Source organism: Lepidochelys olivacea (genome assembly GCF_965140295.1).
Source record: "Lepidochelys olivacea isolate rLepOli2 genome assembly, chromosome: 10".
NCBI classification, from domain to species: Eukaryota; Metazoa; Chordata; order Testudines; family Cheloniidae; genus Lepidochelys; species Lepidochelys olivacea.
Window position 1 is genome coordinate 47,580,511 of NC_140420.1, and position 13,252 is coordinate 47,593,762.

At 47.5% G+C, this 13,252-nt stretch overlaps 1 protein-coding gene across 6 annotated transcripts; it reads right to left on the reverse strand.

Annotated features, from left to right (window-relative positions):
- Positions 1 to 131: 131 nt before the first annotated feature.
- Positions 132 to 11,602, reverse strand: FAM219B (family with sequence similarity 219 member B). Of its 6 annotated transcripts, none has more exons than XM_084640701.1 (6): positions 11,486 to 11,602; positions 8,634 to 8,733; positions 6,707 to 6,797; positions 5,373 to 5,450; positions 4,636 to 4,684; positions 132 to 3,680 (listed from the first exon to the last, which is right to left on the reverse strand). In XM_084640701.1, the coding sequence occupies exons 1-6, from the start codon at positions 11,555 to 11,557 to the stop codon at positions 3,525 to 3,527; spliced, it is 546 nt and encodes a 181-aa protein (XP_084496827.1). In that variant the 5' UTR covers positions 11,558 to 11,602; the 3' UTR covers positions 132 to 3,524. The 6 variants fall into 6 exon arrangements, with proteins under 6 accessions (XP_084496827.1, XP_084496826.1, XP_084496825.1 ...); XM_084640700.1 differs by having other exon boundaries at positions 132 to 3,683; XM_084640699.1 differs by having other exon boundaries at positions 5,373 to 5,474.
- Positions 11,603 to 13,252: the final 1,650 nt, after the last annotated feature.

The window sequence follows — 13,252 nt, forward strand, 5'->3', positions numbered from 1 at the left end:
ATAAATAGCTTCCAGGAGACCTAACCCTGGCTGAATTCTGCCCAGTTCTCTATTAAAAATCAAACCAGGAACTCTTTCAGTTGCACCAAGAACAGTGTGTGATTGTTCCCAACTACAGCAAGACACACTGCTTGTGTAACACAAGATCAAGTTTATTATAAACAAAACACTTCCCTTGACCAGGAATATACAAAACTTTGTCATAGTTCTCTATAGCGATACTTAAGACGTTAGATTTCTTTATAAGCTGGTTGTCCTCTGCATCTCACAGCAGGACTGTTTAAGGCAGCTTTTTAACTTCATGTCAGATAGATTCCCCCTTGTCTTCTGTCCTTGCCCCAAACCCACACATATAATCTGCTCACAACTTAACCTAGAGATTCTGGACTAAAGACTGCTTCATAGCCACAACTCTCTTGTATTGTCTTGGTAGTTGAACAAGTACCATTAAAGCAAGTTAGACTAGAACAGATTAACTTTTAGCTAAAACAGCTCCCTGCAATTGACTGGGAGAGTATTTTCCACAGCAAAAGGATCTGTAATTCAGGCCCTGAGATTTAGCAGGAAAGGGCACAGCATCATATTCCAACTCCCTGTTTTAACAAGTGAAAGGCAAGCAGCCAAACCTTTCAGGCCACTACTAATGTGAGTGTACCTGTGCTGATAGAGAAGTAAAGCCTCCCTAACCTCTTCACTGCTGTTGCAACATACAGCCCTAAGTAAGGCAGCACACTTGGTGTGGCCCACGTTTTTAGAGGTGATGTGAAATCCAAGCTCATTTGTTCAACTGCTGGGGTCAGAAAAGTGCCACTGAAAGCAGCCAGAGTCAGCCAACTTCTAGGCCCAGCCCATACAGGTACTTACAGAACAACCCTCTCCTCAAGGAGGAGATATAAACAGAATGGGCTCAAGTGCACTCATCTGGGACCATCCAGCTGAAAAAAGGTTACAAGGAGAGAGAACTCAAGACACTTCATATATATAAATTTAATCAGCTTCAGCCGGCAGAGACAGGAGCCTCAACAACAGGTGGTGATATGTGCCATCTGAGATTTTAGCATCAAGACATCCTGTCTTTGAGGCCCCTATTACATCCAGGAGTCATTCTGACGCTGTAGGGTGTGAAGGTTTGTCATCCAAGCCAGCATGCCCTCTAGGCTGCAGCATTAGTGTCAGACTATGCTCAGTTCCGCAAGATCTACATGATGACCAAAACGTGGAAATTGCTCCCTTCTCTGGCCGTGACACCACATTCTGGACAAGAATACTCAATCACCTCACACAGCTGAATACTAATGAAGACAGTGTAAGGGACAGGGCTAGGACAGCGGTGGTACAGAGACTACACTCCAGAGCTCAAAGCCTCACTGCCATCTGACTAGCAGAAAAAAAAACAAACAACATTTAAATATTAACCAAACAGCCCTTCAAACGCTTCCATAGCATCATAATCTCTGCATAAAACAATCTACTACAAACAATTACTGTTAGTGTGCATAGTAAGCCCATGGCAGGGAAGTCACAGTTTTGTTTGCTATTCCTGTCCTGGAGGGCAAAGAATTCAATGGAATTGAAATTAATGCTGAGCATTGTGGGAGGAGGCTCATAATCTTCAAGCTACATTGATGCAGGTTTTTTTGAAAGAATTAAATTTCCTTCATTTTTAGGACAAAGACCAAATCCATCTTTATGAATTTTGTCCTCTTGGAGGAAGTCAGTTCCTTGTATCATAATGTTCTAGGAGATCACATCAGCACAACAGATATTTCAGGACTGTTTCAACAGCCCACCAAATTTGGGATTGGCTCACCAAAAAAAAAACCAAACAAACAAAACAAACCACACTCATGAAGGGAAGCAATCCTGATTGTATGCCATGATGCACAGATTCATAGTCAGCAGCATGAGTAAGAGTAGCACAAGACTCCATCCTGATTTTGTATTTTTGTAACTAAAAGGTTATCAGCCAAATTCACACTAAAACTTCTCACTCTTAAATTCAGACCTTCCATGGCAGAGTAAACCCCGAGTAAAACTGCTATGACCTAGTCAGAAGCCCCTAAACCCCACTAATAACAGAAATTGACATGTCCTGCAAGAGATGTTAGCAGTATTTCTATACAATACCATGTGCCACTGGTCCAGTCAGACAACTAGAAACCAGTCACCTGATTAATCAGATCAAATGCATGGAATGTAGAGCACTCTCAGCAGGCAACATGGCAATCTTTAGCAGAGAGCCTCTCAAATAAAGCAGCTCAAGACCCTGCCTACACCTGCCTTAATCCTCATCTCCACCACACCCAGTCACTTCACAGTGCCTGGCATGGTACTCAAAAGGAGCAGCAAGCTTTGGTTTTGATCACTATGTATAGATTTAGTTCAAAGCAAACCCAGAGCAATTATAGATGCATTACGTCCATTAATTTAACTAGACACTTATTAGGCAGCCCTCCTCCTCCTCCTCCATTAACCTCGGCTGTTTCCCAGAGGAATTCCATCTCAGCTGGCCTACTTCAACCTCTCTGCCCCAGAGGGGGCCCCCCAGACTTCAAGCCAGGACTAGTGAATACACAAAATAAAAATAAATAAATAAATGCAGAGAGTTTGTTAGGTCACCTCTACAGAAGTGAGGATTAAAGGCCAGGGCCTGAGGTTGCTTACGAGATACACTCAAAGTGTAGTGCCTTGGTAGTAATGCTACCATCCAGGATCTCACAGCAGCTCTAACCAAGCCCCTAGACAAAGGTTTTTTGTTTTTGTTTTTTAAATAAAGGACAGTCAATGCTTTAGTTATACAATAAAAACAACCAGTTAAATAGATGAACCCCAAAGAATAAAAGCAAACCATTTGAGATCCCACAGGATTAACAGAATGTGTGGGAAAACTGGATCAAAGCATTCAAGAGCCTTTCAAGTAGCTTGTTTCAACATGGAAATACAAGTTCCTTCTCTGCTTACCTGCTAGATCCTGAGTTCAGAGTCTATAAGGACATGGCAACCACCCAAGGCAGCACCAGATCCCAAACCCCAGCCTTGGAAGATGAGGAACAGGAATGATTGTTTGCAGACACTCAAGTGCCTTCATTTGCATTTCTCCAGCTTGTTAGATTACTGACTTGAGACCTTTGCTGTTCTCCTTTACAAACAGCTTTGGAGTTCTCCTTTAAGAGTGGAAGTACCCACATGTTCTCTTCTCCCTCCTCCCCTAGCCAGCATGAAGCATCTTTCCATGCTCCAACAGTGCATGAGGTGACCAGTTGCATCCAGGCGACCTGAACAGCTACACATAATATCTATATATTATATCACTATATGTAACAAAAAGTAGCTTTGGGATAATCAACTGTTGCTGCTCAACTTGAGCAGGTGCCAATAACTGCAGCAGTGGCAGCGTCCAGTTCTCCAGTCACTGAGCCCACTTCAGTTTCTGCCAATGTTCAGTGCTGAATGCAGTTGCCTCTATCAGGCATGCTAATGTCCTAAGAAACAAGGTAGAAAGTGCTGGCCCGGTTGAGCAGTGCCTACTGGATTGTGCAGGAGAGAGACTCTCCGAAGCAACAGGGACAAGGTGACGAGGCAACGGGCTTTGGGGGAATGAGATCTAGGTCCTCATCGTCCGGGATCTCATCTAGGTGGTACCCGTCCTGTAGAAGCTGACGGCTCAAATCCTGGTTCACCTGCTGAGTGAGCAACAGAAGAGATAAGAACTCCTGAAGCAAGTCAGTCAGTTGGGAACACTGAAGCCCTCCACTGCTCCAGCCCCAACGAAAAGATGTTCCCTGTACTATCTGATGTCTATCATACCCTCTTGTGGTTGGGGTTGTAGTTTGCAAGTTAATTTCACTTGCATTCTTATTACACACACACACACACACACACACACACACCCCCCCTCAGGAGCCAAGCAATCAAGATGGGCCTGGTTAGAGGGATGAAAGGAGGAGAGGGTTGATTTAAACTGAAAGAAACTTTTAAAACTAAGATCAAGTCTTAGCAAAAAAAAAAAAAAAAAATACTGATTTAAACTCAAAGAGCCCCAAGTTCCCTGCATTGCTCCTGATCCCCAGCTCCCACCCAGCAGCCTCCCACAGAGAAAGCAACACCAGCTGAGCAGAGAAGGTGCACATTTGAGGAGACAGCTTTAACTCTTGGATTGCAGACACTGATGAACACCCCACAGATCAGTGTTAGGGTTGCCACTCAAAGCCCTTTACAAAGCTAAGGTTGGGACAAACTGCTTCAGGGTCTGGAAAGAGACAGGGTTTACGTACCCTAATAGGAGATAAATAGGAATTTTTAGCAGTATCAAATAAAACTGTAGTTGATTTGTTTTGGGGTTGGGGGAGGAGAATTAAGCATCCCCTTGCAGCTTTGGCTACCAGAACAGCATTATGCTATGGCAGGGGAATCGGAAATTTGAAACTGACCAGTCTACTTAACTGTCCAAGCTCAGCAAAGTCCACAAACAGCTTTAGAGGAGTAAACTAAATTATACTCCACATACTGAACTCTTCGCTATCAAATATATGGCAACTGGACAAAGGGGATAGTTGGGGTGGGGCAGACTGAGAATGGATCCATGTGAATCATACGGCATGTGAGATACAACAAAACAAAACACTCTGGACTTGCCTCTGCAGAGGAGTAACCGGAGGAACATCTTGACTCCAGCTCCCCATCACTAAGAGAGGAATGCAACAGTCAGGTAAGCAAGAGAATGTGTGAAGCGCATCAACTGCTGCATCAGTGGGGTGTGCATGGAGTCTGGTAGAGTATACAACTTCCTCCCCCGCCCAGCAAGCAAATAAGGGTATCTGAAGTGAAGGAGCTGATGTCAGCTCCTGGGGATTGAGTGGGGAATGGCTCTTTACATTTGCGCTGCTAATGAGTGTTTCAGCAGGACTATGCTGACACTGAGGTCCCTGCTGAAACGCTCATTAGCAGTGCAAATGTAAAGGGGTCCTGCATCACCCTCTCCAACAGGTGCCCACGAGAGCCTAAATTACAGGTCAGCAAGGCATCAGCCTCACAAAGATCGGAATAGAATTTGCAACTCAGGTTGTTAACAGGTCCAGCTCCCTTGGGTTTGTACTGCTGGGGGCAAGCAGATCAGTCACAAAGGTGACTAATCAGCCATTCCCTTTACTTTACAGCCCCAGGTCAGCTCCCTTAATGTAAGTGGACTTCTCTCCCTTCAAAAAGGAATCTCCATATAAACAGAGGCTGGCACAGCTAAGTCAGTTAGTAACTTGTGTTTTGAACAAAGTGTTGCTATGCAGGGGCTCAGATCCACCAAGCAGGCATCACTCAGTACCCCTGAGTACACCTACCTCAAAGCACCAAGCCACTGACACACACAAAGCTCTCACCTGTCTGAATCAAGGGACACCAGGTTCTCATCCGCTGTCTGGCTGAGAGCAGCATAGCCCTTGTTAAACTTCACTGACCTGGAGAGAGGTGCACAAATGAACCTGCAACAGACATCTAGATGGGGAAGGGTGATCACAGATCTGACTGTCTTCCAGGCTAAGAACACAGGATAGGAGGTACAACAGTAGACACTAGAGATGTCCTCTCTCACTTTACTGCCTAGGTCAGGGGTAGTCAATAGTTGGACCACGTGCCAAATCTGGACCACCAGATATTTATGAATGGATCCTGAAATCTATTTATTTATTATCATTATTTTTTATTATTTTCTCTGGAGTCTGGACCTTGACCAAGAAAGATGGACCGTAACAAAAAATAATTGACTAGCCCTGGCCTAAGTATTGCTAATCTGAAGAAGGAAGACTCTCACAGCCACAATGGGCTAGAGCAGCTGGAAATTAACTCCAACTCCAGGTGCTGCAATAAATTTAGCTGATTAATTCCTCAAAGCCACACTATCCTCCTGACTGAGAGGAGAAATACATATCTTGTTAAAAGGATTTAGTGTTTGTGAATGTACCGGATTGACAGCTCTAGGGCAGCATTTCCCAACTGTTGGCAACTCCTCATTCAAAGTCAACAATTTTCACGGCCTGCTTTTTTACTCTTCCATTTACAATACATGGATCAATGCTAACAAATTATAAGCCGATATAATGTGTGTGTTGTGTTATAAGAGGCTAACAGGAAGGATAAGGGTATGCAGGGAGAGGGGGAAGTGACATTTTCTTTGCTTAAGATTGTAATCAAGTTTTCAATACTTTGTGACTCCTCTGATTGATTTTTGTGACCCCCATGGGGATTGCAACCCACCAGTTGAGTTGTTCTAGAGAGTGATGTCCTCTGTTTAGCCACAGAACAGTTACACCATAGGCAGCAGCATCACAAGCTTCCTTATGCTGCCCCTTGCCAGTGAGCCTCATGCCTGACCAGGAGGGAGCACCTCTAGGAGCAAGAAGGCAGTTCAGGCCGTCATTTGCCTCTTAGCTGGGGCTGTCAACAAGGGGGTGGGGAGAGGAAGGGATGGGGCAGCACCCAATTAGTGTGAACAGTGATCAGTGGTTTGTGATGTGAACACACACTGGGAACTGACAGGAGACACTAACTCATTTCACATATACTGCTGACCTATCAGTCACTATACACCTGAATTAGAACGAGTGACCTAGAGGTCAAAGACCCCATATCCTGCTCCTAATCCTCTGAGCCATCCAGTCTCTCAGACGTATTTGAAAATACAGCTTGTCAACAGTGAAAAGAAATGGGCTCAAACCTCTTTGCTGCTGGCTTTGGTTGCTGTAGAACAGTTGCCCCCAAGATGCCTTTCCTCCGCAGCACCGCCTTTGCCATTTCTCGATGCCTCTCTGAAACCCAAACAAGGATACATACAACTCCGAACCCAACTGACCCATACTCCTGGGGCAAGTTGTCATAAGTCATCACTAATAAGAGTGCAGCTGCTTTACAATGCCTTTCACATGCAATATATGGTACAGAAACTCAATTCCAACATGTCTATTCTTATCACTTTGATTGAAAGAGACATATGATTTTGTTATCCATGTGGTCAGACGCACACTGCGGTGTTTTCCATTTGTTTATTTAAAAGTCCCCTTTTCCCTGCCAGTCACATATGCTTTGGTGCCGAACAATATTAAACACATGACTTGTTGACTAATGCCAACATTAGAAGTAGATTAATAGCAGTTGATACATGTCACCCTCAGAAATATCCCCCACCTCTGCAAAAGCCTGGGGAAACAGATTTGCCTTCAGGGTTTAATATATAGCCTGAGAAAACGTCAGACCAGGGTGAGTGAGTGGTGGTGAAGCAAGTTCCAGAGTCAAGAGCCTTCACCAAGCATTCCCCATCTCCAGTCCCCACATGGTCAAATCTAGGGATGTCAGCAAAAGTACCTCAGCTGACTTCTGTTGCATGGGCAGTAGATAGGGCTCAGCTAGCCAGGACCCAACCTGTGTAAGGTTTTGGCAATCAAAGACAATACCTTGAACTGCAGCCAAAAAAGCAAGCAAGGAGCAGTCTGGAGAATTAGCACCATGAGCTCCCTGCAACTCAAGCTGCCCAGCAATCAGGCATTTACATTCTCCACCATCTGTAACTCCTAGGTGCATATGGCAGTTACCTAGCCTTGAAGTTACAAAGGACAACCCTAGAAAGACCCACATCAGAGAAATGGTGGCAGTCGCTTAGCCAGATGGACATGAAAGGCACTTTTGGTCACAGATGTTTTTGAATTTTTAGACAGCAATTGGGTTCAAAGCCCCCAGATTTGAAGCCTTATGGACAAATGGTGGGTGAAACTACCACAAGAATTTCAAAACGCTTCGCCTATATTAAGGGCAGTCAGCTTTGATTTTATCTTATGTGGAAGTCTTGAGCTATTCCGTCCCATTCAAATTATGATCCCTTCCTTAGTAATCCAATAGCAATATTCTCTAGCCAGTTACGACAGAATTATGCAGTACTACTTGCCTAGAGCAATCCAAGTTGATCATGCTAAAAGATAAAAGTTCTCTTTGTTTTAATACAAATGGTTTAATCTGATCAAAACTTCTGGCACTAAACAGAAGAAGATCTAGCTGACCAGTTTTTCTAATTAAAGGGAAAGATCTAGGTTTTAACTTCTGATTTAAGGAGAACATTCCTTAATTTTTTTCCATCTATTACCAAGCAGTGCAATGCATAATTTGAACTCCCTCAGTGCAAGGTTTACCACGCGAGGGACCCATTAAGTCTCTGCAGTGGGCTACTCATGTGCTTTTCTTTTAAGACATATTTTGAGCTGGCACTGGGAAAGAGCCAGACAGAGGCCTGGAGACAGAAGGCTTCAGTCACAAAGCAGGCATGGGACAGGCAGTGCTAGGTTCTGCCATGCTATCCACCAATGGATTGTCACCTGTCCCAAGCACAACCACCTCCAACAGAGGCAGGCTCCATGACCCATTCAGTCCCTGGCCTCTCTGCTAAAACTGTCATTAACCATAGCAACTGCAATGATAAAAACCACAAAATGTTTACTAAACCTGGATTAAATTTCAATTCAACTCATTTTACACAGATGGTACAGTTTACAGTCACTACTAACCTGGGCTGAGTTGAACCATTACCCTCCCCTGACCCTCAGATGGGAACTTGCTAGGGAGATGGGGACTCTGTGACAGACCAGGTCATTACTTACGCAGTTTGGCATGAATGGAGGAAGCTTTGGTCATGATGTATGGGCCCCTTTTTTCCACTATATCACTCTCCCTGTTTGTCCTCTTGTTCTCCATCTGAGCCTGCAGGAGAGAAAACAAGCAAGAGCAGAGCAGGTCAGCCAGCATCACTAAGATACAGATGCTGTTCAAGGTGTCTGCAGTTATTTTCAGTATTTCTAAGGCACCCATTGCTGTAACAACATACTCAATGACCACAGCAACCTCTCGCCACAGCAATTCAAGAGAGCTGAAAGGGGGAAACCTTACTCTCTTCCAGGCCCTGTGCGTGCTGTGAAACTGGAAAGATGGGAGAAGTGTGGGAAATGAGATTTTTGGGAGGGGATTGAAGATGTTAAATTAAAGACAACTCATATGGCTGTGATAATAAGCTTCCCTGTAAATCTGTCTTCACCCAAAAATATAGAAAAAGGGATTTCACAATTGCACTGTTGCCAACCCAACCATTCAAAAATCATGAGATTTTTTTAAATCTAATGATTTTTAAAGCCAATTTGAGGTTTTGGCTTTTTTAGCCTTTTCAAGCTTATCCCCACCCTGATAAGAAAGCTAAGCTTGTAGATCATTTAAAAAACAAAAGTGAGATTCTCATGTACTCGTATGACTCCACTACCAGGACCTTAAGGAAAAACACCAAATATTGTGAGATTTGTGACAAAAATCGTTAGAGTTCTCAACAAAAAGAAAACTTTGCAAAAATAACTTAATAAAAACATTTGGAAAATGTGATACTTATAAATCAGCCAATCCAGATGATACATATCCTAGCATATTAAAGGACCCAGTAGGGCCATTCTTATGGACTGACTAATGCAGGGGTTCTCAACCTTTTTCTCTTTGAGGCCCCCCTCAACGTGCTATAAAATTCCAGGGCCCAGTGCGGGCAGAGGGGCCTTGGGCGTAGGCGTAGTTGGACTTCTATTTTGGGTGAGGAGGGGCCAGCGGGGCTCGAGCCACCTCCGCATCGCAGGGTCCAGGGAGGTAACACCACCTCCACCCCCTGACTCACCTCAGCAGGCCAACCAGCTGGGGGGGGCACACTCAACCCAAAAATTACAACTCAAAAGCGGAGGGCTTAGCTCAAAAAGTTTGAGAACAGCTTAGGGTGCAAGGCAGGGGTACTAGGGGCTGTGTCCACATAGAGGGTAGCTGTGGGTGCAGGGAGGGGGGGTGGCTAGGGGCTGCGTGCTGGCAGGGGATAGTTCAGGGTGCAGGTAGGGTGTAGCTCAGGGTGTACGGAGAGGGGTATTAGAGGCTATATACTGGGAGGACTCCCCGCTGGTCCCTGTTCCCGGAGGGGTCTGCCAGCTATGGAGCAGAGTCTCCCCACCCAGTGAACTCTTACTGGACTGGCTCCCTCTGTGGGAGCAAAGGGGGCTGGGAGCTGAGGAGCAGCTTCAACCCGGGGCACCAGCAGGAGAGGAGGGAACGCTGCCACTGCCTGCTCCATGGCACCAGCCAGAGCAGCAGCTGCCCTGCACTGCCTGGCTCTGGCTTCCCACCTCTGACCTGACCAGGGGGCAAGGAGAGGAGATGGCGGGAGGTGTGGAGCTTCTCCCAGGACTGCTATGCTCTTGTGCTGCAGTTCTTTTTTGGGGAAAATGCCCTCCATGTCCCCAAGTCTTCCCATGGGCTCAGGGCTTCTGCCCCACAGGAAGCACCAGGGCTCGGGGCTCCGGCATTCAGCCCTGCACCTCCCGGCTTTACCCCACAGGGGGTACTAGGAATTGGGGCTTCAGCACCCCAACTCCAGCCCCCCGGGGGCTGCCGGAGATTGGGGTTTCAGCCCCACGCCTCTCAGCTTCAGCCCCCCAGGGGGCACTGGGGATTCGGGCTTCAGCTGTGGGGCCCCACAGCCCCTTGAAAGGGCTCACGGATCCCCAGGAGGCTGCAGACCCCCAGTTGAGAACCACTGGACTAATAAATAAAAACATACAGTAACTATGAGTTTTGGTAGGGAGATAACACTAAATCTTGATGTAACTGTGGTTTTTGATGCTAGCTCTGCAAACACACACCTGAATATCTTTATGCATGTGAACAGGCTTGGGAGAAACTGTTTTTTTAAAATAAATGTTGATGGATAATATTGATAGATATTTTAAAGCATTCCCTGCCCCCAATTTTCATCTATTTAAATTTTCACCATTGTTGGCAATTATTGGGGGAGGTCAGACAATTATTTAGTGACAGTAGCGAATGAGATTAAAAAACTAAAGCTCTATAACTTAAATATACAAAGCAACTATTCTTAAACCCAGCTCTCCTTCTTGAGCGGTATTTCCCCTACTTTGCCTATGGGTAAGTTTCCATTATTATTGATTAAAGCATTTGTAAGGGAACTTGACGTTTACGGACTAATCTCTCCAGGCCCACGCCGAGACCGAGCCCCGCTCAGCTAATGACACCAGCCGCAGCACAAATAAAGCCCCGCAAACAGCCAGTAGCTCCATTAGCGCCCCAGCCACGTCCGAGCGGGAGGAGCCGAGGACCGCGGGCGGGCGGCGCCGGCCGAACCCAGCTGCGCCGGGCGGACCCCGCTCCCGAGGGGAGACGCGAGCCCGTGACGCCCACGAGTGGCCCACGCGGCTGCCCGGGCGCGGGCCCGGCTCTGCTCGCAGCCGCGGCGCCTCGGGTCAGCGCAGGGCGGGAAGCGGAGCCAGGCGCGACGAGGCGCCCGAGCCCCGGCCGCTCGGGGAGGCGCCGCCCCGTGGGGTCGGCAGGGGCGGTGGCGGGGTCGGCAGGGGCGGTGGCAGGGGCGCCCCCCGGGGCGGACACTCCCCTCAGACTCCCCAGGGCCGCCGCAGCACCTCACCGTCCCGGCGCTGGCTCCAGGCTGGATCCCGGGAGCCCTCTTCGCGCCACCGCCGCCATCCCCCGTCGCCATAATTGTCGGTGCCGGAGCCCCACCCCCTCATTTGCATACCCAGGGGTCATGAATAATTAACCAGCCGCCGTCTCGCCGATCAATCTTGACGTACGGAACCGAAAGCGAGGCGACCTATTTGTTTGCACGGCGGAGTCCCGCCCCCTCAAACCGATGTCTATTGGCTGCTGTGGGACAAACAAGCCAATCCCAGATGACCAATCCCTTTCACCCGGAAATAGAGGCAACGTTCTCATCTCCCCTTCTCGAAAGCCGGGGGCGGGGGAAGATCCCAGACTATCTTCTTGGTGCTGCGGTCTCTATGGTGCGTCTCCCATGCCTTTCCCGGGCTGGGACACGTGCGTTCCTCCTACGAGGCAGCAGGTGGCGCTGCAGGCCCTGGCTCTGGCTGGCTCCTCCCCACCCCTCCCTCGGGGCTGCACGTGGGGGAAGTGAGGAGGGGCCGGGCAGTTCGCACGTGGGGGCGCTACAGCTGGCTCCTGGCTGCTGCTTGGGGGGGTATGTAACGCAGCCAGGAACAGCTGGGTGCGGGGCGCCAGTGGGGTGGGGGCGGGGGCAGGGGCAGGGGCAGGGGCATTCTGCACGAGGCAGGGCGTCAGGGTTCAAGGGGTGTAGGCACAGCAGAGAGGGACCAGCAAACGGTGAACTGCCAGGCTCCTCGCCTCTCAGCTTTTCCTGTCCTGGGCTGCTCTTCACTCCCCCTTATGCAGCTGCGAGTGAGGGCAGGCTGGGACTTGAATTTCTCATGTAAACAAAATGCAGAAAAGGTTCTTCTCTATACATTATAAAGTAGCACCAAAAAAGGGGGGGAGGGGTCCTTTCATAGTTTCAGATCCTCATTACTCTGCTCCATCCATCTCTAATGGGACCACCCTCTCCTGGGGTATAGATACACTTCAGCTTCCTTTTTTTGCTCACTTCTAGAATCATAGAATATCAGGGTTGGAAGGGACCTCAGGAGGTCATCTAGTCCAACCCCCTGCTCAAAGCAGGACCAATCCCCAATTTTTCCCCAAGATCCCAAATGCCCCCCTCAAGGATTGAACCCACAACCCTGGGTCTAGCAGGCCAATGCTCAAACCACTGAACTATTCCTCCCCTCTCAGAAACCCAACCCCCCCAACACTTACATGGAGTAGAAGGAACTGTATCCATTCTGCAATAGTCTTAGCATAGTACATATTCTGAACTAGATAGCCTGCTATCCTGCAGAAATGGGCTTCTTTAATGAACATAGAAATATATTATGATTCCTGCTGGCTGCCCAAGTTTCCAGAAAACTGGGGAAGGAGAAAGAATGGAGAGAAGAGCAAAGCTGCAGAAAGCCTACTGAAAGCTCAAGGTAGCATAGAAAACAAACCATCATGCCCAAAAGGATTGTTACTACCCCATCAGATAGCAATATTACATAAATATTTACACAGAGGGCAATTACGGTGCAGCTACCTAAGGAAGCAACAGATGCTTCAACCCATGAATGTATCATAAAAAGTTTGAGATGTATTTGAGGAATTTGGGGGGAGGGATATCCCAGTGGTTTGAGCATTGGCCTGCTAAACCCAGGGTTGTGAGTTCAATCTTTGAGGGGGCCATTTAGGGAACTGGGGCAAAAATTGGGGATTGGTCCTGCTTTGAGCAGGGGGTTGGACTAGATGACCTCCTGAGGTCCCTTCTAACCCTGATATTCTCTGATGA